The sequence below is a fragment of the Perca flavescens genome, chromosome 11, assembly GCF_004354835.1.
Source record: "Perca flavescens isolate YP-PL-M2 chromosome 11, PFLA_1.0, whole genome shotgun sequence".
NCBI classification, from domain to species: Eukaryota; Metazoa; Chordata; class Actinopteri; order Perciformes; family Percidae; genus Perca; species Perca flavescens.
In genome coordinates, this window is record NC_041341.1 from 8,441,770 (window position 1) to 8,467,822 (window position 26,053).

Below are 26,053 nucleotides of genomic sequence, written 5' to 3' on the forward strand. Positions count from 1 at the left end.
ACTTGTGTGTGTGTGTGTGTGTGTGTGTGTGTGTGTGTGTGTGTGTGTGTGTGTGTGTGTGTGTGTGTGGAATGATGACTTCAATCCAATCCAATTTTCAATTTTTCAGGAACAAGCCCACGGCTGAGCAGAAAAGCTCTGTGACAGTTAATTCAATCAGTTTCAAACCAAATGCTGCTCTGAAAAGACAAAATGAGGCACAGGACACCGAGCCTCTACTCTCCTTACGTCTGGAGTTGTCATGTTTGTTAGACCGATCACTGCCCTCACAGCTCCACGCACTCACAAAAACAAATTATGGCCCTAGATCATTTCCCATTTAATTCTTCAAATTTAATTGGAAGAAAATATCTTTACAAATGTAACCAAATACTTTTTCTAATAGAGTTGTATGCAAAATACAAATACAAGAATATCTTAAAGGGGAAAAAAAATGTCTTTTTGCAAGTGGATCCTTATTAACATAGTACAAGTTTAAAGGAAGAAATGTAAAGAGTGACTGTCTGAACTTGGCTATTGCACCATTTTCCAACTTGCCTTAAAACAACAGCATCTTTATAAATTGATTTCACATGAATGGACAAAAACATGTTCTTTAAAAGAAAATGTGCTTGTAGACAGACAGCAGCTGAGACCATGACAGTTCAAAATGTTAATGTATTGTAATTTAAGTGCACCGTCTGGCATATAAAAGAGTACTCTGCCAATTTAGCGTTGCACTCCTGTAACATTTCCACACTTGTTTTGTTAGTGTGGCTTATTTTACTTAGTTTACCTTTTATATGTGGCCAGATTTGACAATTTCCTGCACTATGTTGCTGTGTGTTGCATTGTTGTTTATCTATTGAAAAACTTAATAAAAAAAAAAACTTGAATTACAAAAAAACAAATCTTGATAGACAGTTCAAAAAGAAAATCAACATTGATGCAAAAGAACCAGAGATATTGTCTTTTTTTATTCCACATATTCTTCTTTTCCTTCTCAAAACCTGGTGCCAACATTACCCACAATGCAACTTGACAGCCGCCAGTTTGGTCCAAGATTTAGATTCCTTTTAACTCCACTATGTTTTAACTGTTTATGAGACATAAATGATTAGAACTACGTAATCCATTATGATCAATTATCACGATATTTTTGACCAAATACCTCAATATCGATACCGCAACGATATTGTAGGGTTGACTATTGGTGCTTTCACAAAATATTTAAACAGTGAGATTTTTGATAAATAATCATCAGTAATGTGGATATAATGACTAAGTGAGTAAAGGAAAATAATAGAACAGTTACATCAGTCTGGTAAGTTCAGAAAATGACATCACTTTACTGTAATGCAGCCTTTAAAACCAGGAAAAGACACCTATGCCATATTACGATATTCAAAATCTAAGACGATATCTAGTCTCATATCACGATATCGATATAATATCAATATATTGCCCAGCTATATTATGATCCCATTTTCAGTTCCTTGATGCATTTTATAACATTTTTTAACACACAGTCCCGCGCACAATGTGTTTTATAAGTGCAGCCAGCTCAGACAGTGGTTTTCACCAGGGGGAAGGAAGATCAACTGTTAGTGTGTACTGAAGTGTGTGCTGATGTGGCTGCCCAGTGTCTGAGCCTGGCCACTGTGTCAAAGCCTGAAGGTCAAGTGATTAAGACATATGAGAACATGCTTCAACAGGCTGAAACGCGCACTAACAGTATGACCTCGACTGTGCCTCAACGCTCGGCTTTTACTTACAATCCACCAGTCCAATGAGACGGGCAGAGCCAAAGACTTCACTCCTCACTAAAGCTGGGCAGACACTGTGTTGAGGGAACAAAATCCCGACTGTTTGCTGTCCTGGCTCCTAAATGGTGGAATGACCTCCCTATTAACATCAGGATGGCCAAAAGCCTACGGATCTTCCACATACGCATCAAACACATCTCTTCCAACTACACCTCGGATAAACATAAAAAAAAAAATATATATATATATATATATTTCTTGAAGCTGCTAATGTACTTGCACTTACTACCTGTTGTCTGGAGTTTGAACCTTCAGGGTTGAAAGCATTTAATTGGAAGTCGCTTTGGATAAAAGCGTCAGCTTAAAGACATGTAATGTAATGAGGGATAGTTTGGATATTTTTAAGTGGGGTGGTCTGAGGTACTTATCCATCCAACCTACAGTTGGAGAAGCAGGCAGGACACGGAAGCTAAGCTATGTCCTGCTGTGGCCGGCGGCAGCAGCTAGGCATGGGCCGGTTACCGGTTTCAAGGTATGCCGCGGTTTTGAAAGAGTTACGGTTTCCAAACCACTAAACTTTTCCGACATACCGTTTCTGCGGTATGAGCTGAGTCATCACGGACAGAAAGTGCAGTTTAGAAATTCCATCTCCCTGCCAGTGTGCAGAGATATTTTTGCTGAAGGTTGTTAGCATACCGTTAGACTCTCATACCGGCAGCAGCTAAACAGACTACCCTTGACAAACAAAACAAAAAATGTGTACGCTATATTTAGAATATTTTCGTGCAGGACTTCACTGTGATCGGACTGTTAAGAGACAATGTGACAAAAGTAACATTAACTGGTCCCTATACGCAAAAAACGTCATATCATAAATGATAGTGAACCCAGCAACGGAGATTATGAGTTTTTCCTCCATTTTGTCGGAACTAATGTTTTGGTAGGAACGAAAGTTTACATCGTATGTTTCTACCGAACATTAGCACAGAACTCCTGGTCAGTTTTGTCCTGTGACAATTCCTACAAAATGTATTCAAACTAAACAACAGCGCCCTCAATAATGATGACAGAAAGACAGCATTATTTAAGCAGCATTACAGAAAGTAATAATAATAATAATAATAATAATAATAATAATAAAAAGCTTTATTGCAGACCCAAGTCCATATAACACATAATACAGAAATAAAAAAAAATATGGAGCTGCAGATGGCTGAAGATGCAGTTCCAGCCATCATCCAGGTCTGTTCTACAGCGAAGTTCAATTTTATATCACAGCAGTCTCCGTTTATTTAACCACAGCATGCAAAATACTCCAGAAATATTACAACAAGCTCGCTACAGTTTAGAACAGATCTTTTGACAGCAGCCATGTGGGAAATTGGACCAGGGAACTGCTCAAACTGTAAGACAGCTGACCAACATTTCTGACATGCCAGAAATCCAACCGATGGCAATTAATCAGGCGCCGTGACCTCAAACCGAAACTCTGTCGAAGGCGACCAATTTAGGGCTAAAAATCAGGCTCTCTCTCTCTCTCTCTCTTTTTTTTCCTCCTGCTGCTCACCATCCTCCTATTTGAAACATTTGTATTTCCTCTCATCACTAATAAAACTCAAGTATGCGAGAGGTAACATCATCACCATAACACTGGTGCAGGGGAGGGTATAAGGGTGATGTCAATGTCTGTCTCCTGCCAAAGATCGAATGCAATTACAGTCAAATATGGTTTTGAATTACAGGTTGCACACAACTTGTTTGCAGGTACATGTTGACAACACACACACACACACACACACACACACACACACACACACACACACACACACACACACACACACACACACACACACACACACACACACACACAATGTGTCCACATAGTACATGCCATATCAGTTGTGACGGCCTGTCATGATGGCTCAGCCACACTGGTACAGGACTCTGTCAGTGAGCGGTAAAAAAGCCAAATCAGCAACGCAACAGTCATCAAATCATGTCTCCTATAATACATTCACGGCAGACATAAGTGTATTCATGGGAGCACCTGATTTGAAATCCTGATGGGCTTGACACCCCCCCCTTTCAATTAAGCACTCTGGGCTCGGTTTTCATGCAGGTGCAAAGCCGACAGAAGAGCAGACACAGACCTCTCCAAAATCACATAAGCCACTTTTATGTTGTTGACATTTCTCCTCTTCAGCTTTCCTATAAATCTTTAATCTAGTACACTTTCAAATGCACATTAAAACACAATTTTGTGCAATAAAAGCAAAGTCTGCACTGGGTTGGATTAATGGATGATTCCTAACTATAACATCATCCACAAAACGCTTCAGAAACTTTGGAATCTTTATTTATTTTTTATTTTTGTTATTTTACAGTGTAATCATCACTGATCTGGGACCTCAGAAAGCATCCATTTTTTCTATAAGAAATTCACTAAATAAACAAAATCACATTTTTGCTCCTGTAAACAGGATTATTACGAGGAGCCGTCATGCAGTTATGTAAATAGCTTAACCAGACTATTCGCCGTCTTTGCTGCATGGACATGATTGTGTGCACAGCCCAAATATATCTAACTGAATGCAACCTTTTAAACGCTTACTAACTACAAAGATATGATTCTCGAAACATAAGCACATAAAGCTTGTTCTGCCCTTTTAATTTGATTTGTAATGCTGTATTTTCATATTGCAGGTTATGCAGTAGTGTATAATAACATTTAGGGGCGCTGTGTGTTGCCTGCCTCCAGTCTCCTCCTGGCCCATTAGGAAAACGTTTGCTTCTTTTAAAGAGGATGAGAGGAATTAATGTGACTCGCAATTGCTGAAGCCTAACCTAAATCCACCTACCAATAATACATTCCTCCTAATAACGATGTATTATTGCTGCGTCATGCCCTACTCATGCTTGTACCGTGGGGTGCCACACTTCAGTTTTTTTTTCCTTGCAGTAGTCTATATCCACGACGTTCTACTTACGGGATTGCTCCGCTGCTGCCGGAAATTCTGCCGGATGACCCATCTTTTCGGGTTTTTTTTGTGTTGGGGTTCTAAACTCCGGTGGATTTGTGAGGACTATGGTTAACTGCTCCTCAGATCTCTGCAGGGTAAATCCAGACAGCTAGCTAGACTATCTGTCCAATCGGAGTTTTCTGTTGCACGACTAAAAACAACTTTTGAACGTACACACGTTCCACCAAAACAAGTTCCTTCCAGAGGCTATTTTGCAGAGGCACCGTGGCTCCGTACGGGACTTAGCGCCGCCCAAGACGATTGTGATTGGTTTAAAGAAATGCCAATAAACCAGAGCACGTTTTTCTCCCATCCCAGAATGCTGTGTGGACTAGCCAGACCCTACTCCGCAGAGCTGTGGAGGAAGATCTGGCAATGCGAGACTAACCTTGCAGAGATCTGAGGAGCAGTTAACCATAGTCCTCATAAATCGACAGGAGTTTAAAATGCCAACACAAAGAAAGCGGAAGGTAACAGACATCCGGCCTAAAAAGACGGACATCTGGCGGAATTGCCAGCAGCACTGGAGCAATCCCGGAAATGAAACGTCGTTGATATATAGACTAGCACAGCTAGCAACAGGCCTTACCTGAAACTCAAAGGTCTCATCAAACAACGGGTTGTCCTGGTTCTGAGCAGCAGTGCGGGTCCGCTGCTCAGCACAGTCAGCCGGAACGCCATGCAGCTCCAGGACCACGTACGGGTCGATGACCTCTCCCTTAGAGCCCGATCCCAGAGGCTTGGGCAGGTTATGGGCACTGATCACCTGCACAAAGCAGTTGATGTCACATTCATGACTTTGTTGATATTTGATGGAAGAAAATAAGAATATTAAAAACTCACACTCAAAATGAAATGTTTCAGCGGGGTACACACCACCCGAGAATCAAGCCGATTTTGAGCCTGATTCCCCCCTCCCAACAATGGTGAGCAAAGCCCCGCAGATTATCTTGACAAAATACTCTAGGCGAAGGTCCGAAACATTAGTTTGCTTTAATAAATGGTTATGCTGTAGCAAGAGCAGTGTGGCGGGATTTTCCTTCTTTTTTCCCCCCAAATCTGAGATATTTATATATAACGCACATTCACAGAAGAATTGTTGGATGTGCAAATTGTTTCTTCGTGAAATAAAGATTATCTTGTCAGATTTTCCGGTGGCGTGAGGTATGTTAAGATCATCCCCCGATCTGCTCGGAAGTCAATCCTGGCCGCACTGATTTCAAATCGAAAATATTAAAACACGTTTAATATTCCGTTGTTGCCATGTTTGTATCTTAGTATACTTTAAAGTCACATTTAAAATCGCGCAGGTTTTCCAGTTTTGACATACGGGATTCAGACTCAAGCCAGCCTACAGAAAGTGGACCTTTTTGCAGTTTTTCCCTTATTTTGTATTTATTTATGAGGTTCAAATACTTCATTTTGGTGACTTGTTATGCACTAATTTGTGCTGGATTAATTTGTCTGTTGGTATCTTAATGAGCACACTTTTTGAAGCACGGAAAAAAATATATACTACAATGTTGTCAAATTGCTTACTAAGATCATGTACCACCTTTTTCAGTCCAAATCCACGCACGCACGCCTCAAACATTTTGCTATCAGTGCATGAAGTTAGTTGCGTGGTTGTTGATACATTAGACATTTTTAGACATTAGATTGTTACATGTTGTGTGCCAGTTAACACATTCACAGAAGTGGTGTTTTTACCAAGATTAGGGCTTCGGTTTGGTTTAGATAATTTTTATTTGAGTGGGATTTGAATTATTGGCCATCATTATTTCAAAAGACACTTGTTTAAACAAATACCTATTATTATTATTATTATTATTATTATTATTATTATTATTATTATTATTATTATTCTTTATGTTGTTATGTGTGGGGTCTCTAACATTTTCAGCATCTGTTAAGATTTGAAAAATCTTCTAGTGTGGGCCAGGCATTCATGAAAGACTGAATGCTACAAAACACAACAGGAACATGAACACAACATCTGCACCTTGATCCGTAGAGTTTGTGCTGGCACTCCTGGCACGCAACCCTGCGTGTGGGCGCTGAAATACGACACCTCGTCCCTCATCACAGCCGGCCGGAGAACGTAACCGCAACCCCCGTTCTGTGAGAAGCGGCCTCTGTGAAGGTCCAGCATGGCGCCGGGGGTCTGCTGGTTCAAACCCACCAGCTGGACCCCTCCTTTCCAGTATCCCTGTGGGTTGGGGTTACTGGAGTCCAGACGCACCGAACTGGGCCGTACCCTGGTCAGGGTGCGCTTGGTGAACAACACCAGGTCCTCCGGGCTCTCAGTGGTCAGCCGGCCGGCCTCTCCCTCGCCCAGCGAGCACAGCGTCCAATAGGGCGGCTCGGGAGGCATCGGCGTGCTGGGAGAGGAGGGGCTGCTGGGGGGCGAGTGCTGCTGAGCCTTCCTGTGGCTGGCTCTCTGCGCGTAGAAGCTACGGCTGCCCGTGCGAGCGATCGCCACCAAGTCCGACAGCTCCTTGTGGAGGCGCAGCTTCCTGGGTTGTGAGGGTGGAGGCACCACCAAGACCACGCCCAGTTCTTCCTCGCCAGGGATGGTCATTCGCCGCCCCGCCAGAGGCCCGCCTCCCCCTATCTCCTCATCCTCCTCCGATATCTCCCCGTCGGAGCCGTCCTGCTCCGGAGAGAGCTTCTTCCCCACTATCAGGATGCGTCCTTTCAGCTGCTCAGGGGAGGGTAAGGTTGTTGCACGCCCGCCAAGGCTGAAGGGGAGGGCCTCTGGGGTGTAAAGACGGGCGCCAAACACTTTCTTCAGGTGCTGTGCCATGGTGCGCTGCTGGCCCGGAGTGCAACGCTGACACAGGTACAGCAGGAGCGGGTACTGAGAGGTCAGGAAGGCGTACTTATTGACCACCTCCAGAGCAGAGCGGATAGTGACAGGCGCATGGTGGTGGTGATGGTGGTGGTGGTGGTGGTGTTGGCGGGGGATGTCCGGCCCGTGATCGACCCCGAGGAGAGGCTCCCCCTCCGGGCCGTCAGTCACTCCCAGCTCCACGCACCGACAGCCGGACTGCAGAGCCTTGATCAAGCCTCCGAGGTCCGCTCGGCCGTGGACCTGATCCTCCAGCAGGTAGGAGCGGTACGAGGTGCTGAGGAAGCAAAAGCATTACATCATTAGGGCTGGGTATTGTTCAAACATTTTCGGTACCGGTACCGATAACGATAACGATACCAATACTGTGACTTCGCTACCGGTTCCTAAACAAACATTTTTTTCCGATACCAATTTTATTAGCTTGTACTTTGTGAGTCCCGTCTCTCTGTGTAACAGAGTTTTTCCTGCGTGTCTCTACGACGTGTAACGTTAGACAGCCAATCAAAAACATTAGAGCTTGGTAGAAGCACGCTGCGTGCTGATTGGCTCACTGTGGCTGATGACATTTCCTCCTTAGGTATTGAATTGGGTATTGCATGAGGAGGCATTTTTCGATACTCGATACCATTGAGGCAATTACTACATTAGACATCATTACTCCAAACTAGGCCTGCTCAAATATGAAAAAAAATTATAATCCCGATTATTTAACACGATTACTCATTGACTTTTGAAAAGATGTTGCAATTACTAAGTTAAAAAACAGTGAAACAGTTAAACAAATCAAGATTAAAAACACCTTGAACTGTGAAATTCCCATTCATACTTTTCTCCTTCAGAACACGAGACAAAACATGACGTGCAAAATAGTCGTTAGACGCTAAATCGTAATCACGATAAAAAATTGGACTAATTGCACAGCCCTACTCCAAATAATTTCCTGCTTCTAAATGAGGTTCTATAGTATTAATTACATTTAGTGACAGCTGAAAATATCTTAGAGAAGAGGACGAAATATGTACTGGCACAAAAAAAACCCGGATAAATAATCACTGACTAATACCTGCCTAAAAATAACATTTAAATACATTTTTTTAACATCTCTTTATTGAAACTTTCCAAATAATTACTTTTCATTGTCGATTAACCTGTTGATTATTTTCTCGATTAGTTGTGAAAAATGTTGATCGGTGTTTCCCACAGCTCAAAGATATTCAGTTAACTGTCACAGAGGAGAGAAGAAACTAGAAAATATTCATATTTAAGAAGCTGGAATTAGAGAATACATACTTTTTCTTTATAAAAAAAAAGCACTTAAACTGAATTATCTTTGCATCTCTAATATATTTTTTTATGTTTATTTATTATATATAATATACAAAATATAAGACCGCCCTCCCTTTTCCCCAACTTTTAAAGGCAATATTAACACTGCACAATTAATCTTATGTTGCTTGATATTGTGTAGCAATGTGGTAGTTTACAGTCTCAAGAAAGACATACAATGACCTAATATATAGAATGTAATTCTGGCACAATATGTCCCATTTAATGATGTGCATATTTTTTCTCAAATGTTTGTTTTGGTGGCATGCAGAGCACAGTGAGTAAGCAGAACCATCTGGCAGATGAGTAGACAAGAAAGGAGCCGTCGAGTGAATTCATTCAGAAATATTCAGCTGATAAAGAGATTTCTTAATAGTGGAATCATGTGGCTAAAGACTGGACTCATGTGCTCTAATTATTAAACAGATTAACTGTAAATTATAAGGGCCTGTGCCATATGCCGTTTCATATTCATCTGTACATTTATCTGTATATATATTCTCCCCACCTGTAAATACAAGAAGTGTGTGTACTGTACATATTACAGTTATTACTCTCTTCTTATTGAAAAAGAAAAAAAAAAATGTTTAACTTCTTCCTATTCCTTTTTCAACATGGAGACCCTTATTAGAATCATTTACAATCATTTTGAAAGATGGGTTTGCTGAGTATCTTCTTTTTGTTTGGTTTTCTTGCTTGTACATTTTTTTTATTTTTAATACGTACAAAATAAACTTTTATTTCCTATTTTATTCCTTGTGTATTTTTTTATCCTATTTATATTTATGTGTTTTTTTGTTATTTGTTGTACTGCATTGAGCTGCTTTCACAAGTGAATTTCCTCATTGTGGGATCCTTAGTCTCGCTTTGCCAAACCTTCCTCCACAGTGCTGCGGAGGAGGGTCTGGCTAGTCGACACAGCATTCTGGGATAGGAGGAAAATGTGCTCTGGTTTATTGGCATTTCTTTAAACCAATCACAATCGTGATCGGCGGCGCTACGTGCCGGATGGAGCCCCGGTGCCTCTGCAAATTAGCCTCGGGAAGGAACTTCCACTTTGGTGGAACGTGTACGTTTAAAAGTAGTTTTAGTCATGCGAAGAGAAAACTCAGATTGGACAGATAGTCTAGCTAGCTGTCTGGATTTACCCTGCAAAGATCTGAGGAGCAGTTAACCATAGTCCTCACAAATCCACCGGAGTTTAAAATGCCAACACAAAGAAAGAGGGTAAGGTAACAGACATCCAGCCGAAAAGAGGGACATACGGCGGAATAGACTATGGGATCCATAAAGTCTATCTTATCTTATTTTATCTTACTTTATCTTATCTTATTTTATCTTATCTTAATCCAACCATCCATTCGTCTTCATCCGCTTATCCGGTGTCGGGTCGCGGGGGGAGCAGCTCCAGCAGGGGACCCCAAACTTCCCTTTCCCGAGCAACATTAACCAGCTCCGACTGGAGGATCCCGAGGCGTTCCCAGGCCAGGTTGGAGATATAATCCCTCCACCTAGTCCTGGGTCTTCCCCGAGGCCTCCTCCCAGCTGGACGTGCCTGGAACACCTCCCTAGGGAGGCGCCCAGGGGGCATCCTTACCAGATGCCCGAACCACCTCAACTGGCTCCTTTTCGGCGCGCAAAGGAGCAGCGGCTCTCTCCGAGCTCCTCACGGATGACTGAGCTTCTCACCCTATCTCTAAGGGAGACGCCAGCCACCCTCCTGAGGAAACCCATTTCGGCCGCTTGTACCCTGGATCTCGTTCTTTCGGTCATGACCCAGCCTTCATGACCATAGGTGAGGGTAGGAACGAAAACTGACCGGTAGATCGAGAGCTTTGCCTTCTGGCTCAGCTCTCTTTTCGTCACAACGGTGCGATAAATTGAATGTAATACCACCCCCACTGCGCCGATCCAATCTCCCTCTCCATTTTCCCCTCACTCGCGAACAAAACCCCAAGGTACTTGAACTCCTTCACTTGGGGTAAGGACTCATTCCCTACCTGGAGAAGGCACTCCATCGGTTTCCTGCTGAGAACCATGGCCTCCGATTAAGAGGTGCTGATCCTCATCCCAACCGCTTCACACTCGGTTGCGAACCGATCCAGTGAGTGCTGAAGGTCGCAGGCCGATGATGCCATCAGGACCACATCATCTGCAAAGAGCAGCGATGAGATCCCCAGCCCACCGAACCGCAACCCCTCCCCACCCCGACTACGCCTCGATATCCTGTCCATAAATGTTACAAACCGGATTGGTGACAAAGCGCAGCCCTGGCGGAGGCCAACCCTCACCTGAAACGAGTCCGACTTCCTGCCGAGAACCCAGACACACCCTGTAATTGGCACACACCCTCTGATCTCCCTTTTTTGAAAAGGGGAACCACCACCCCAGTCTGCCACTCCTTTGACACTGTCCCAGACTTCCACGCAATGTTGAAGAGGCGTGTCAACCAGGACAGCCCCTCCACACCCAGATATTTCAGCATTTCTGGACGGATCTCATCAATCCCAGGGGCTTTGCCACTGTGGAGTTGTTTGACTACCTCAGCGACTTCCCCCAGGGATATCGACGACAAACCCCCATCAGGGTGTATTAGTTAGTATTAGGAGTTCCTCAAAGTGCTCCTTCCACCGCCCTATTACCTTCTCAGTTGAGGTCAACAGCGTCCCATCCTTACTGTACACAGCTTGGATGGTTCCCCGCTTTCCCCCCTCTCATCTTATTTTATCTTAACTTATCTTATCTGAACTTTGCACCTCCCTGAAATATTTTTTGCACATCCTACACTAATAAATGCAGCCTCTTTTTTATTTCGAAATGTTATTCAGTTATATCTGTGTTATTTGTTTCTGTATTTATTGTTTGTTTATTTCATAATAATGTTTAAATATGTTAATACAGTATGTTCAATTCAATTCAATTTTATTTATAGTATCAAATCATAACAAGAGTTATCTCAAGACACTTTACAGATAGAGTAGGTCTAGACCACACTCTATAATTTACAAAGACCCAAAAATTCCAGTAATTCCCCCAAGAGCAAGCACTAGCAGTGGCTATTGCGGCAGTGGCGAGGAAAACCAAAGCAATTTCCTAGTATGTGCTACTTACCTGGCAATAAATATTTTCTGATTCTTTTCTGAGTCTGATTCTTGTTAATCACCGCACACGCACCTGATGTAGTAGTGGGACAGAGGCATGTTCATGTCCTGACAGACCCCCAGGTGCTCCGGGTCGAGCAGCTGGCACTCCGGAGACTGCAGGTAGCGAGCGAATCCATCCAGACCCAGCAGCCCCCTCTCCCTACCCTGGGCCGAGGGCTCGTAGCGCCTCAGGATCTCCCAGCATCCCTCGGTGGTCGCCAGAGACAAACCCTGCTCCGTCTCCAGGAAGAGGCGCAGGTCCTGAGGGTCCAGGCACTCGCGGTCCTTGGACAGTTGCACCAACAGGAAGTAGACGTCGGGCCGGGTGCAGAGCTCGCAGAAGGCCTCGTGGAACTCCTCGCAGGTCACGTGGGAGGTCAGCTTCTCCTTGCTGCGCTGGATCTCCTTAAAACGCAGACGCACCTGTGGGAAGAGAAAAGGAAGGTTTATTGTGCGCAGCGGTGAAAGACGTATTCAGACCTTTTACTTAAGTAAAAGTGCTAATACCACACTGTAAAAAATACTGTTACAAGTAAAAGTATTTAAGTATCATCAGGAAAGGGTAGCTTAGATTATAATAAGACATCATATTTTATAAACTACATGTGTTATGTGTAAAAAAAAAATCTAAATGTGTAAAGTAACTAGTAACTAAAGCTGTAACAGATGAATGTAGTGGAGTAAAAAGTACAATATTTCTCTCTGAAATGTAGCGTAGTAGAAGTAGAAAGAGGCATGAAAAGAAAAGACTCAAGTAAAGTACAAGTAGCTCAATCTTTGTTCCCCCCGCTATTGAGCGAGAGATGAAGTGCGGTAATTAGTTAGCCTCGTTCAATCACTGAGACTTGATTAAACTTTAGTTATCTTGTTTCAATAAGGATATCAAAGTGACCCATTAAACAACACAACGTATTAATCGTTTCTTCTCTGTCATCTCTCCATCTTTTCCTTTCATCTGCTTCCTCCTCCATCGTTTCATCTTCTTCTGTGCTCAGCCCGTGCTTGCAATAATCTTCCCTCTCCGATATCACCTCGGTAAAATGTTTCTGCAGATATTCGGCAGTCATGTCACCTGTCTGACCCAAGACATCTCTATGTTCTCTCTCTCTCTCTGTTTCCAGGGAAACAAAGCTCACTTTATTCATGCAGCAGGTGAAACAGGAAGAGGAAAGTGACACAGACTTGTGTGTATCTGCACTTCTTTTACCCTATTTTCCTGTTTTAGTTTCTAAGTGACTGATGGGAACAACAATCTTTGACATTGGTCCAGTATTAAGAGATCTCTGCAGTCGGTAGTGGCGAAACAAGCTACAATGGAAGTTAACAGGGCAAATGTCCAGCTTGTATTTACCTTCACAAAAGTGCTCATTTTGCCACTGACAGGCTCAGATTAATATTCTAAGTGTGTGACAACATTATGGAAAGGATTTCTAAGGAGGTCGACCTTCCTGTTAAAGAGTAAGATCCTTTAAACATAAAAACATCCACCAAATTCTGTTTGCTAAACCCACCAGACTCCACGTAAATAAACAGTAATTTTAGCATCGTAAAATACACTTCATTCAAAGTCACAGAAACAAAATAAAACTGTGAAAAGCCGTTTTGGATTGTCTTTCCACTTTTCCAACCATCACAACTCTAGTTGTGGTCAAAATAAAGTCTGGTGGGTTTAGAGCTAACGACCTCAGAGCTGTTTCTGGTTAAACAGAAAGGTCTTAAAGAAGTTTTAAAAAGGCCTATCTATGTAGGGATCCTTTCTATAATGTTGTCAGAGTTACATTGCCGCCCGGTCTGTGGCTGCGGGTTACAGCGTTCACACTTAAGGCTGTTACACACTGCACGCGTCGCGCGAGCGTGGCGTTTCTGTTGCGTCTCAGCTGCGTGGATTTTTCTGTGTCCTACACACCAGAAGCGTGTCTGACGCGACGCTGCTCCTGCTGCTAGGTACAGGGAGGGCTGATCTCGGGACATAGTGCCGACAGATTCAAACTCTGAAAAATGGGTCTGTTTATAACAACTTAGTGTAGCTAGAGCCTATATAGCCTATCTGATGTTGGACCGTCACTCAGATCACACACTACGTTGTTATCGTAGCCTATCCTACCATTTATATATAACCTACTGATTTGATTAAAGCAAGACAACATCGGCAGTATTGACTGCAAAATATGTTACAGAATATTTCGTTCTGTATGATAGGTGCAATATTTGAAAATATTTTCTCTGAAATTTTGTATTACATTTATATCTACATTGATGTCAAAACCTAGACTTTCAAACATCAAGATGTCATTTGTGTGAGTCTAAATGACACAAATGCACATTAATAAATGAAACAGATTTTCCTATTCTATTTTGCCTGGAAACGCTTCCAACACGCTCGCGTCTCGCGTGAAAAATAGGCGTCGGTTCTATTTCTAGCAGGCACGCGTCTCACGCCGGCAGTGTGTAAGCTCTAACCTGTTACCATGGGAGCCGAAATATAAACGGACACCCCACGCAGCTGACACGCAACGCGTGCAGTGTGTAACCGGCCTTAATACTCGACCAATTTCAAAGATTGTTGTTACCATCAGTCGCTTACACACAAAAACACATAGGGAAATAAGATCCAGGTTGCCCTTTAACCGACAAATCGGACAGGCATGAAACTGAGGAGGAAGACGAGCATGAGCATGATTTCGTTGGAGTGAAGCCAAAAGGTAAAATAATTATACAGAAATGTGTTTTTGCAACTGGTGGTGTACAGCTTCATATTTGAAACTGAAAAGCAACCAGCAAACTAGTTTTTCTGGCCACGGTTACATCATTTTGCTCCCATGTGCATGTAGCGTATGCATGAAGGTGTATGATTTTAAATGCCCGCCCCTCTCACCTTGGCTTCCTTGATACCGGGGCAGAGTTTACAGATGGTGGCGACGGCCACGTCCTCTGACACGATGCCGTAGCCGTCTTCGTCCACCTGGGCGAACTCGGCCGCCAGCCACTCACTCCTCATCTTCTCTCCCAGGGTGCCATCTACCGCCACGCCCCTCCTTCCCCCAGCCCCCCTACTCCCCCTCCACCTCCTCCCCCAGCACCCCCGATGACTGACGGGTGGGCCAGCAGGTAGCGAAGGCCCGTCACCCAGATGTTGGCCACGTCTGCCGACAGTGCAACCAGGTCCAGAGACTGCAGGGAGGGACAGAGAAAGAGATTACTGCGTCGATGGATGGAAGGATGGGAACGTCGACAGGTTGTATGACTGTAAGATTATTCACTGTAGAAGGATGAAACAACATTAACATGGTAACTAGGCCTGTAACAGTTATTACATAATTGTCTAATCGCAATTTCTTTTACGTAATTGCAGTTTCTTTGTTTACCTGCAATTAATTGCTAACATTAGCTAAGGTCCTAAGGGGTGCGACCTTTGATGGTAATTGTGGATTTTGTTTAGATGTGCCAAATTGTAATTATATACAGTATGTGATTATTGGTCGGACAGTTGAGCTTAAGCTGTCACTTGTTGCCATAGCAACTCCAAACATCCTGGGCTTTAGCTGCCTCAGGCCAGTGAAAGTGAACTTGCTTGTGTTTCTGGCACGGAATCTGCCCAACAAACCCGCTGATTAAATAACTTTATTTTGCCCACTATCACCACCTACCCCCCTTTTTTTTTGGGAGGACTATATCTTTTTTATTATTATTTAAATTGTTAGTTGTTGGCACTTGTCCCTATACATGCAACAAAAATGATAAGGGGGATACAGTTAGAAAAAAACATAAGTAAAGAAACATTGATGACTATTTATATATATATATATATATATATATATATATATATATATATATATATATATATATACGGCTAGGTGGGGGATAACGTTACATTATCTGGATCACATAATAGTGAAATAACCAAAAGATGTGTCCTGGGATTCATTCAAAACTTGAATTTGTTTTAAGAAGTAATAAATCACTAAATATTTTTGACTGAAAGAGACAATTATATTGTGCAGCAACATTGGGAATTGTTACATCTCTTTTGGGGGATTTCAGCCTTTAATGGAAATAACAGCCAGATATGAAAGGGGGGAGAGAGAGAGGGGGGGGATGACATGCAGCAAAGGGCCGCAGGTCGGAGTCTAACCAGCAGCCGCTGCGTCGAGGAGTAAACCTCTATACGTGTTCACCTGCTCTACCAACTGAGCTAACCCGGCCACCCAGATAGTAGTTTAAAAAGCTGATGTTTTTATGACTGGCACCGTTTTGTGAAGCACTTTGTAATGTGGATTTTGAAAAGCGCTCTATGAATAAAGATGATTATTATTCTTATTATTACCTGGTAGTCGTCTCCGTGTATGATGGAGAAGGCCGCTTCCTCGGCCAGGTGCTCGGAGAGAGGGCCGTTATGCAGGAACGTCTCGGTGCTCTTCCCGGTGCGGACCTCTCTGATGCTGGAGACGTCCAGCCGAGCCCGGTCCGCGTCCTTCTTGGACGGCTCCCAGCGTAAGCAGCTGAGGTCGGGGTCCAGCATGAAGAAGCGACAGTAAACTCTGGAATTGGGACGAATCTTCTTCAGTTCACAGCCGCCCTGCATGAACGCCAAACAGTCCGCTGCACTGCTCACCTGGGATGGAAAAGCAACTATTACAAGCAGTACAACAAAAGGTTTTTAGTATTATTATGATTATGTCATTCTATGAGAATACTTTACCTTTTTCTCAGAGGGCATGCTGCTGAAGGACACTGTCTTCTTCCTGCCTCCGCCCACCTTCTGCACGGAGGGATCCTGGGAGAAGACAAAGACAGAGGGCCAAGAGGTCAAAACGAGAAGAAGCGTTTCGACATACAGACGAACAATCAGCCTCAAGGAACAGTCTAAAAAGAATAAGATGATAAGATAAGATAAGATAAGCCTGTTGTCTCCTATAGGAGAAATTCATCTTGGGCATTTGAGAGAAACAAAATGGCGACGCATCGTCCATAAACACATAATAAACATACAGTTAACCTACATAGAAACATAATCATACATTATCTCATCCAATGCTTCAATGAACATCTAATAAACCGCACACTATACCCCCCCCTTATCTTTCCTCAGAACCCACAACACATCCTCCTCCTCGTATTACACTTCATTTTGATAATGATTTCCCGTTAACTCATGTTGTGGTCAACAACTTCTGTATTGCACAATGCCCAATTGCATAATACCATATTAAATACAACATAGCGTATATATAAAAATATTGCACGAGTACCCTATCAGCCATTGCACATCCTATAACCATAATGGTAAGTACCACAAATATTACTTAGTAGTATTAGTCACACATACGTCACTGCAGCCAAAACACACACACACACACACACACACACACACACACACACACACACACACACACACACACACACACACACACACACACACACACTACTTATCACTTATTATTCATTAATTTGATTGAAAGCGGCACAAATGAGAACGTACACCTGTTAAGCTTGCAGTTTGGTAACCTGTACCTTCTGCGTGAAGGCATCAGCTCATACTCCGATTAGTGAGTTAACTAAAAAGCCCTATAAAAGAACGCTACGAAACAAATCAACTCAGAATAAAATAATACATTAAAAACTAATGTATTACCAAATTTTCTACACAGAAAATCCTTCTCATACGCAACTTTATTCGAGTTTTGAGGTTAAAACCAAATGGCCAAGAATGCAAAACGTGTGACAATGTAACTCTACAAATAGTCTGATTCTCATAATATTAGTGGAGCCTGATCTTTACGTGTAGTTCTGCATTCGAATGTTGATCTAGAATTAGAATGTCAACGCTATGAATGAAGCTTCGAAATATTCAATACAGCTTCACTTGGTACGCTGGCAGTTTCTACACTTAAGGCCATTTTATAGTCGTGCGTAAAATCGATGGCGTAGCCCCGCAGACCCCTCTGCGCAAGGACTGTGATTGGTCAGATAATACATAATTTCTGGCGTGTAGCTTTTCTGGTTTTCCCATCCCTCTATAACGCCATTGTTTTGCCCGGAGTTGTTTGTTTCGATGGATCAAGTCGAGGAGCGTCTTATAGAGGAAGTAAGAAAGTACGACCATCTTTATAACTCGTCTTCGGCGCGCTACAAAGATTAGATGGCAAACAATTCATGGAGGGAAATTTCCCAAAATGTTAGACTGAACATCACGGAGTGCATGAAACGGTGGAAAAGCCTGCGGGACAAATTTGTTCGGCTCCGCAAAAAGCTGGCGCCAAGAAGCGGTGATCCAGGTGGCAAAAATGTGCCTGCTCTATACCATTTTCTGTCCTGGCTGGCACCCCATGTCAAGCACCGGGACACGGACTCAAATTTCAACTCTAAGGTAAATATAAGTTCGTTGTTAACCTCTGTTTTGTGTGGGCTACTAAGCTAGCTAGCTAACAATGCTATCAGGTTGTCCAAATACATGTCGCCATGGTACATAGTCTGTAACATCTGTGCAAACAAAATGTAGCATAACATAGCATGCTAAAAATGTTGGTTTGATATGCTGTTTTTATAGCGCTAAGGTTGTTGTTTCCCTCTGTTTATGTGGGCTACTAAGCTAGCTAACAAAGCTATCAGGTTGTCCATATACGTGTTGCCATGGTACATAGTACATCTGTAAATGTTGTTTTGATATGCTGTTTTCATAGCGCTGCTAATTCCATATCTTATAACAGACTTCTGGTCGCAAATCACACTGCACAGACCACAAATGCACAGACAAAGACCAACCAACTCTCTTTTTGTGTGTCACAGGAACAGACCTCAACAACATCCTCAGATTCCAACTCTGTGCCATCCACTTCACCTACTGAGCCATCCTCAGTGCCAATGTCTACCGGATGGACCTCCAAGAGAAGCTGGTGAAGGACACCGGCGATGAGTGCAGCAGATTTGGCCAGACAGTTGCTGATCTGCTACGGAGAGGGTTTCCTTCTGTGGAAACTATGCCGATGTTTTAATATTGCATCCTAAACATTCTTGGCTTGGATTTGGATATTTCTGGGGTTGTTATTTTCTCATCATCTTCCTGATCATCACATCCTTATTAAGCCTGGTGAGCTGGCTCGCAGGAAATTTTTTTCCTAAGCAGTGATAAAAGCTCCGTGCATGCAGAGGCGTGAGAAGAGGAACTTTTCATGCATATTTCAAGAACACGTGTTTCCTCAAAACTGCGCAGGTGTGAAACCAGAAAACAATCACCATTAACATTTAAGAGTTTTTGAAATGGTTTTCAGAGGAAAAATGAGGTTTCACACATTGAAAGAGGAAACTGCTGTCAGTCCGTCTGGAAACCAATCATTTGGGTTCCTCTGGTTCTGGACCCTGAGCTGAGCAGGCAATCTGCAACAATTTTACAGCTTTTCTCAACCGATTTACTGAAACTACCTTACAATTGTCAACAACTTGTCAACATCCTCCCTTGCAATGCAACAAGGCATGACGCAGCCCACCCCCCTTCCAAAAATCTCCTGTGATATCGTCAACTGTCACCTTGTGTTTGTGTTTGGTTGCTCTACATTGTGAGGAAATAATAGTAAATTGTTCCGAATCTAGTCAAAGTCTATCCATCTGACAACTTTTACAACAATACCACATACCTATTATGTATCTAATGTGCAACAGGTTATTGTGATTGTTGGTTGCACTATTTTGCATGTAGGGATTTAGACATTGAACATGTGTATAGTTGCATTTGGGAGTAATTTGATTTAATGGCAAATGAATGCTAACTATTTTGACCTATAAGGCTCACTCAATGCATTTTGTGCCAAAGCAACTATAAATGACTATAGCCATGTGAACAACTGGCCTAATGTTCATGTAAATAGTCATATAGTTTGACAAAGTTTAATAGTCAATTGACGATTGTGCCAAAGCAATTGAGAAAAACTGTAAAAATCAGGTTTTAGTTTTATTGCATATAAGACTATATTTGACTATATATTCTCCCTCTGCAGACATATAAAGCCCACCTGCACTATTTATGTCTTCTTTTGAGAGGAATTCTTCACCCAAAATTGACACGGTGACATCAGTAAATCCAGCGTTACACAGGATTCTCCTCTGTTAACATGTCTCCTCTTATTATTTGCATGATTCTCCCTTAAATACATATTCAAAGAGGTGAGAGGCCCTCATTATTTTTGCGTTTGGGACTTCATTATGTCAACTTGATGTCTGGGGAAATTGTGATGAAGTGGTCTCAAAATCGCTGACATTTTATAGAACAAACAGTAAAGAAAAACATTGCTGATTGCAGCCTTATTCAGATTTTCACAAATGGAGACAGAGGTACAAATCTTAGTTTACTCATTCCCACCCTATTTCAAGCTGTTTGTATAAAAGTTACGGTACAGTTGTTTTTGCACGCAAGCTCACACATACACACACACACACACTCACACACACTCACTATCTATTTGGTAACCCTGCTTCCTGCCTCTGGTTATCTCCAGCTAATGACAGATTGATTGGCAGCTCGTTCTCTGCTTGCTGAGCAAAATGTCAATGTTAAGTTAACTTTCATTAGCGCTGCAGCACGGGGCTTTTACTGATACGAGCTCTTCACTGATTTGTAACGAGCTGCGATGCTCTTGGCTGAAATGACAGCAGTAATTAAATGTGGCGCTGAGTGCAGAGCGCCGGCCACGTCCCCTGTGTGCAGACATTTCCCCTGTTACCTCCATCAGTCAGTGTTTGTACGGATACAGATACACTGTATTGATGTAGCTGCTTCCGCTCAATAAGTGAAATGGCTTCAGAGTTTAAGAAAAAAGCCTTTAACGCTCGACCCCAAGATGGTTTTGCTGCACCTGTATCCAACAGACCTAAATCTGAAACCCCAAGAATATAAATGTATTGATTTTACTATATTACAGGCAAAATATAGCTATAGCTCTCAACTGGAAAAAAAATGGAGGCACCTACAATTGGTGCTTGGATCAATGTGGCAATGTGGCGCAATGCATGTCCATGGAAAGAATAGCATATCTATTAAAAAACAAATTGGCAGTATATGAGAACATTTGGAAGCCATTTACCCAATTTATAAATAAAAGAGACATAGGGGAGCTTCTATTGAAGGAAAATGCAGAACAGGATACCTAAAAATCAAACTAGTGATGAACCCCAGAAAAAAAGCCTTGAACGTTGAAAAAATAAACACTGAAGATGAATTGGAGGTGATACAAACACGTACATGCAGAGCCGGCCCGAGGCATAAGCGAACTAAGCGGCTGCTTGGGGCCCCCTGGCCACTAGGGGGCCCCCAACCGAGTGTTGTTTTTACCTCTTAACATTCGCCGATGGTCCCATCTGGGCTCCCGTAGTTCCGAATGGGCCCAGCCCTCCCCCCGCGCTTTTGCCATAGTGATACACAAACAACATGGCAGCGACCATTGACATATATGGCAGCGACACGGCAGCGACAGAGGCTAACATTAGTTATTTTCTTAACTACTCGTTTTATTACTTACTTAACCGCAATATCCGCCAAAATGACCGGCAGCTCATTGTGCTCTGTACCCGGCTCAAAGTCACCTATTTTCGGATTACTGAACTACCACCTACCTAACGGAGCACCATGGAGCACCGGACCCGGTGTTGAAGAACTCTGATGCGGCTCAACACATCTACTAGCTAAAAGCCGCTGATACGAACGAGCTGTGACGGAGGTCTGTAGCGGCTTACAACAACTAGCAATCGGCACTCTGTAGCACGGAGCTCCTCTTCGACGTTTGTTTTTACCGCTAGTTACTACGAAGGAGATGGCTACAGGTATGCTACACTCATGAGACCATGGCATGTTAATGTACGTTACTCAGCAACAGGTGAAAACAGGAGCAAGGTTGCGCGACTAAAGTTAAAATGAATTGAACTTTTACTGAGGAACGAGAAGTGAATTACCTGTGTGTGTGAAAACAGCTTTATCTCACGCATCCGTTTAGTGGTTGTTGAATATATAACATTATTATATAGGGGAGAGCCAGGACAATTGAAACCACGTTTTAATTAAACGTAATTACAAAGCGATCGTATCGCACTGAAAGCTAATATTTTTTCACTAGCAACCTACACCTGTCTTCTGTCAAATACAGTTGCATTTTCAGCTTTGAACAAAACCGTTCAGGAATTATTACAGCAGAAGTGGGGCGTGCGTAATGTTTCATTCGTCCCTCCTGGTCGGGACGCATGAAACAGCATAGGGGGACGGATGAAACATACAGTATAGCCATATAAACTTCCCACAACTTCAATATTTTACTATATATCATGAATGGTACTCCCAAAAGGTGTTATTTTAGATAGATTGTTGCTGGGCTATACATCTTTGTGAATATCTGTTAACAACGTATTAGCGTCACCTTGAAGCGTGTATGAAGCGGTTTTTGAAATATCTTGCACTGTGGGTGATTCTGCCATTTTTATAGCTAGAAAAGTAATTTTTCTCATTTAAATCATGTTTCTATTGTGGAAAATGTCGTTTCACAGGTTTGTTCAATATATAGCATAATATCATTTTTTCACTCTTTCACAGAGGGCGCCCCCCCAATACAATGATTGGGAAAACACTCAAACCAATATTTACATAAAATTGGCATGAATAATCATAATGGTATACATGCCCGTGTGTGTGTGTGTGTGTGTGTGAGATCTTGTCATCTGCAGATTAATTTTAAGTGTGTGTGTGTGTGTGGGGGGGGGGGAATCGATTTAAATCATGAATCAGATTCTTTGTGAAAAAATCAGGGATTTGTTTGAGGCCATATCGCCCAGCCCTAGTTCCTACTAACACAGAGTATGTCAGTATTGTTTGGCCCTGAAGCCCAAGTAGTTGGGTGAAGTCACTACCTTAATAAATCAAAAAGCAAAAGGCTATGAATCTGAACAAATTTAGGTATTGCCCTTCTCTAGCTGACCATCCCCAAAATGCACCAGAATACAGGAAATCACATCTACCAAATTCAAAATTTTCTGGGGGAGCACCCCCAGACCCTCATCGTTTGCATCCACTTTTGGCCAAATAGAATAGGGGGGGAGGGTCCTTATGCATGTATGTATGTATATGTGCCCCGGGGGGACAGTAGTTCATAAACCTCACTGCATTAATTTATAATGTAACATTATAGCGTGACATTTGTGTCAATAATCGTCAAGCACAGGTGACTCCGCGTGGTGGGGGGGGGGGGGCCCCCAATCAAATTCTGTTTAGGGCCCCCAAAAGGCTCGGGCCGGCGCTGCGTACATGTGTTTTTACTACGAAAAGCTATACCTAGTTAGAAAAAGCTGCAGCTTTTGAATGTTTGAGCGCGTGTGAAACCAAATATTGCGTGTCTGTGTTTGTGTGATTGGATCTGTTGAGCGTGTGAATAGCAAACAGACATACAGTAGTAACCTGACATCATCATCATCATCATCATCAATAATGCACATGAAGGCGTCGAGGGCAACCTGAGCTCGGGCTGGAAACCCAGGATTACAGACTGACAGCAGATCTGCCTCGCGCAGCTTCAACACCAACAGTCTGTGGTTACAAACTGAACGTTTAATCACTGTTAATATCGTTTGTATGTGATAAGCAAATGTACACAGTGATTCATAGTTTTACAAGCTGTTCTGCCCCCAAGGAGATCCACGTGAGCAGGGCCGGCCTGTGGCATAGGCAGTATAGGCAAGTGTTAGGGGCTCCGGCAGGCGAAATAAGGAAAGAAAAGTTAAAGATAATAAGAAAGAAACGCCACAAACGTCGGGAAAAAGTGCCATACGTCGAAGAAAAGGGGCGAAAAAGTTGGAAAAAGCAACAAGAATGTCGGAAAAACTCCAAAAACGTTAAAATAAGCGACAAAGACGTTGAAAAAAAAAAAAAAGGGACGGAGAACATTGGCAAAAAGCAACAAAGGTCAAAGAAAAGAGACGAAAAATGCTCAAAAAATGTAAAAAAAAAAAAAAAAAAAAACCTCTGAATACAAAAACATCGAAATAAACATTGAAATAAACAACAAACAAACAACAAAAATGTCAAGAAAAAAACGCTAAACAAAAGCGACAAATACAGCTGAAAACTTGCCTAGGGGACCCCATTGTTTAGGGCCGGCTCTGCATGTGAAAACCTGCTGTCGCTCACAGCTGATCTACTGTCCACAGAATGGGAATAAACAAGGTACACTATGTACACACACACACACACACGCATGCACACACAGAGACACACACACACGGCTCACTGGTTCACAGAAATCCAATTAAATGATAAAACAGCATTGAGACTGCGTGTGATACTTTATGACGAGAATATTAAGCCTCCTTTCAAAATGCCCCAGGAGCCAACACGTGCAGCTGGAGCTCCCACTGTGGGGACATAAGGTCCAATGATTAACTGATCATGAAGGAGCTAAATGTCAAGCTTTAAATGTTTGTCACCAAGTCCTGTAAGCACGCAGGGTGGATGTGAGCCCTCACAGGCCCTCACAGGCTCGGTTTCCTGAGACTCTGACGGATGGATCCAACCGATCTGGTTGTAGGAGAGACTTTAGGGAACAGACGGGAGAACCTGAGACAGACCCGACACAACCTCCTAACCTAAACGACAGAATTGGTCGTTTGACAGTGTCTCCTAAAACAACATATGCAGAGTTTCTGCAGGTTTCACCAAGTCAAATTTAAGACCTTTTTAAGACCATTATGAATGAAATTTAAGACCTTTATCACAACATCGACTAAGCCCTACATTCAGTTTTTTCAAGCCAAGTATGGCTTAACTTGCACTTCCCCAAAGCTGAACAATAAAATCTGTTTTATGTCTGTGGTACGATCTGAAAGAGAATAGCGCCAATCACACGAAGGGCCCTATCTTGCACTCAGTGCAATTGCCTTTGTACACCGACGCATGTATCATTCCTATTTTGCACCCGACGCACAGCGGACTTTTCCCTCCACAGACGCACGTCGGTAAATTAGGGAATGTATTTGCGCTCCCGGGGGAGATTCAGCGAAAAGAGGAAGCGTGTTCCGGGCAAATATTACTTGACAAATTACAATTTACAAGTTACAATTCCGCCTCTGACCAGGAAAAACCTGGTCTAAAGTCAGTAGCGCGTTATTCGGATGCTGTTTTAGGGGCGCATGCTTGGCCATAATGTAGCGTGTGCACAACGCGCAATCACTTTGCTTTACTCGTCTACACGGACGTAGCAGTTCCCATTTTTGCAAACCATACATAATTACAAGGAAAAATATTACTGAAAATGCGCTTCAGGTGTTTGGATCGGTCAGTCATTTATCCCGCCGGTATCATAGCAACAGCAGCCGAGATCCGCCCACAAAGCTACTTGCGTTTTGCGTTTCATACTTGTGTTTCAGATCGTTAAAATAGGGCCCGAAAACTGATTGGCTGCATAACTTGCATGTTGGTCTCATTTGTAGTCGTAATACAGCAAAATTATATTTGGACTAGCAACAGAAAGAACTACAACACCACGGAATAAAAAAATTAAAAAAGAGCATAAGAGGTACATACACGGGTGTCGGGCTGGGGGGGGAAGGGGAGTACCCAGGGCCCTCATGTGAGGAGGGCCCAAAAAGATGCTAGAATGAATAGGTGTGGATGCGGGGAGGGGCCCGTAGAAAATGCCTTTCTACAGGGCCCAGAACTTTGTGCTACACCCCTGCTCATCTGAGCAGATTTATGGCAATCGAACGCTGAGAGAACGGGAACTGAAGGCTCGGTTAGCGGTTAGCTGCGGTTAGCTCCATTATAAAGATAGGGAGCGGAGTTGCTCTTAAAGTTTGGAAAACATCCGCGGAGGAAGACCACGTGGAGCGCTCGAAAGCTTTGGAAAGCAACACATGAATCGGAACTGTTTTACACGAACAGGTGAATCGAAGTTTAAATCCAGACACTGAGCGTGTTTTTGTGGCCACAAAAAAACGAAG

The 26,053-nt window shown here is 42.9% G+C and overlaps 1 protein-coding gene across 1 annotated transcript in view; it reads right to left on the reverse strand.

Annotated features, from left to right (window-relative positions):
* plcl1 (phospholipase C like 1) overlaps positions 1-26,053 on the reverse strand; it is a 110,073-nt gene that overhangs the window by 17,636 nt on the left and 66,384 nt on the right. The window contains exons 2-8 of the mRNA XM_028590389.1: positions 16,788-16,862; positions 16,413-16,700; positions 15,154-15,259; positions 14,964-15,106; positions 12,120-12,511; positions 6,768-7,893; positions 5,355-5,531 (exon numbers count right to left, since the gene is read on the reverse strand). Of these exons, the coding sequence (XP_028446190.1) occupies positions 5,355-5,531; positions 6,768-7,893; positions 12,120-12,511; positions 14,964-15,106; positions 15,154-15,259; positions 16,413-16,700; positions 16,788-16,862 (2,307 nt within the window). The remainder of the gene's footprint in view (positions 1-5,354; positions 5,532-6,767; positions 7,894-12,119; positions 12,512-14,963; positions 15,107-15,153; positions 15,260-16,412; positions 16,701-16,787; positions 16,863-26,053) is intronic.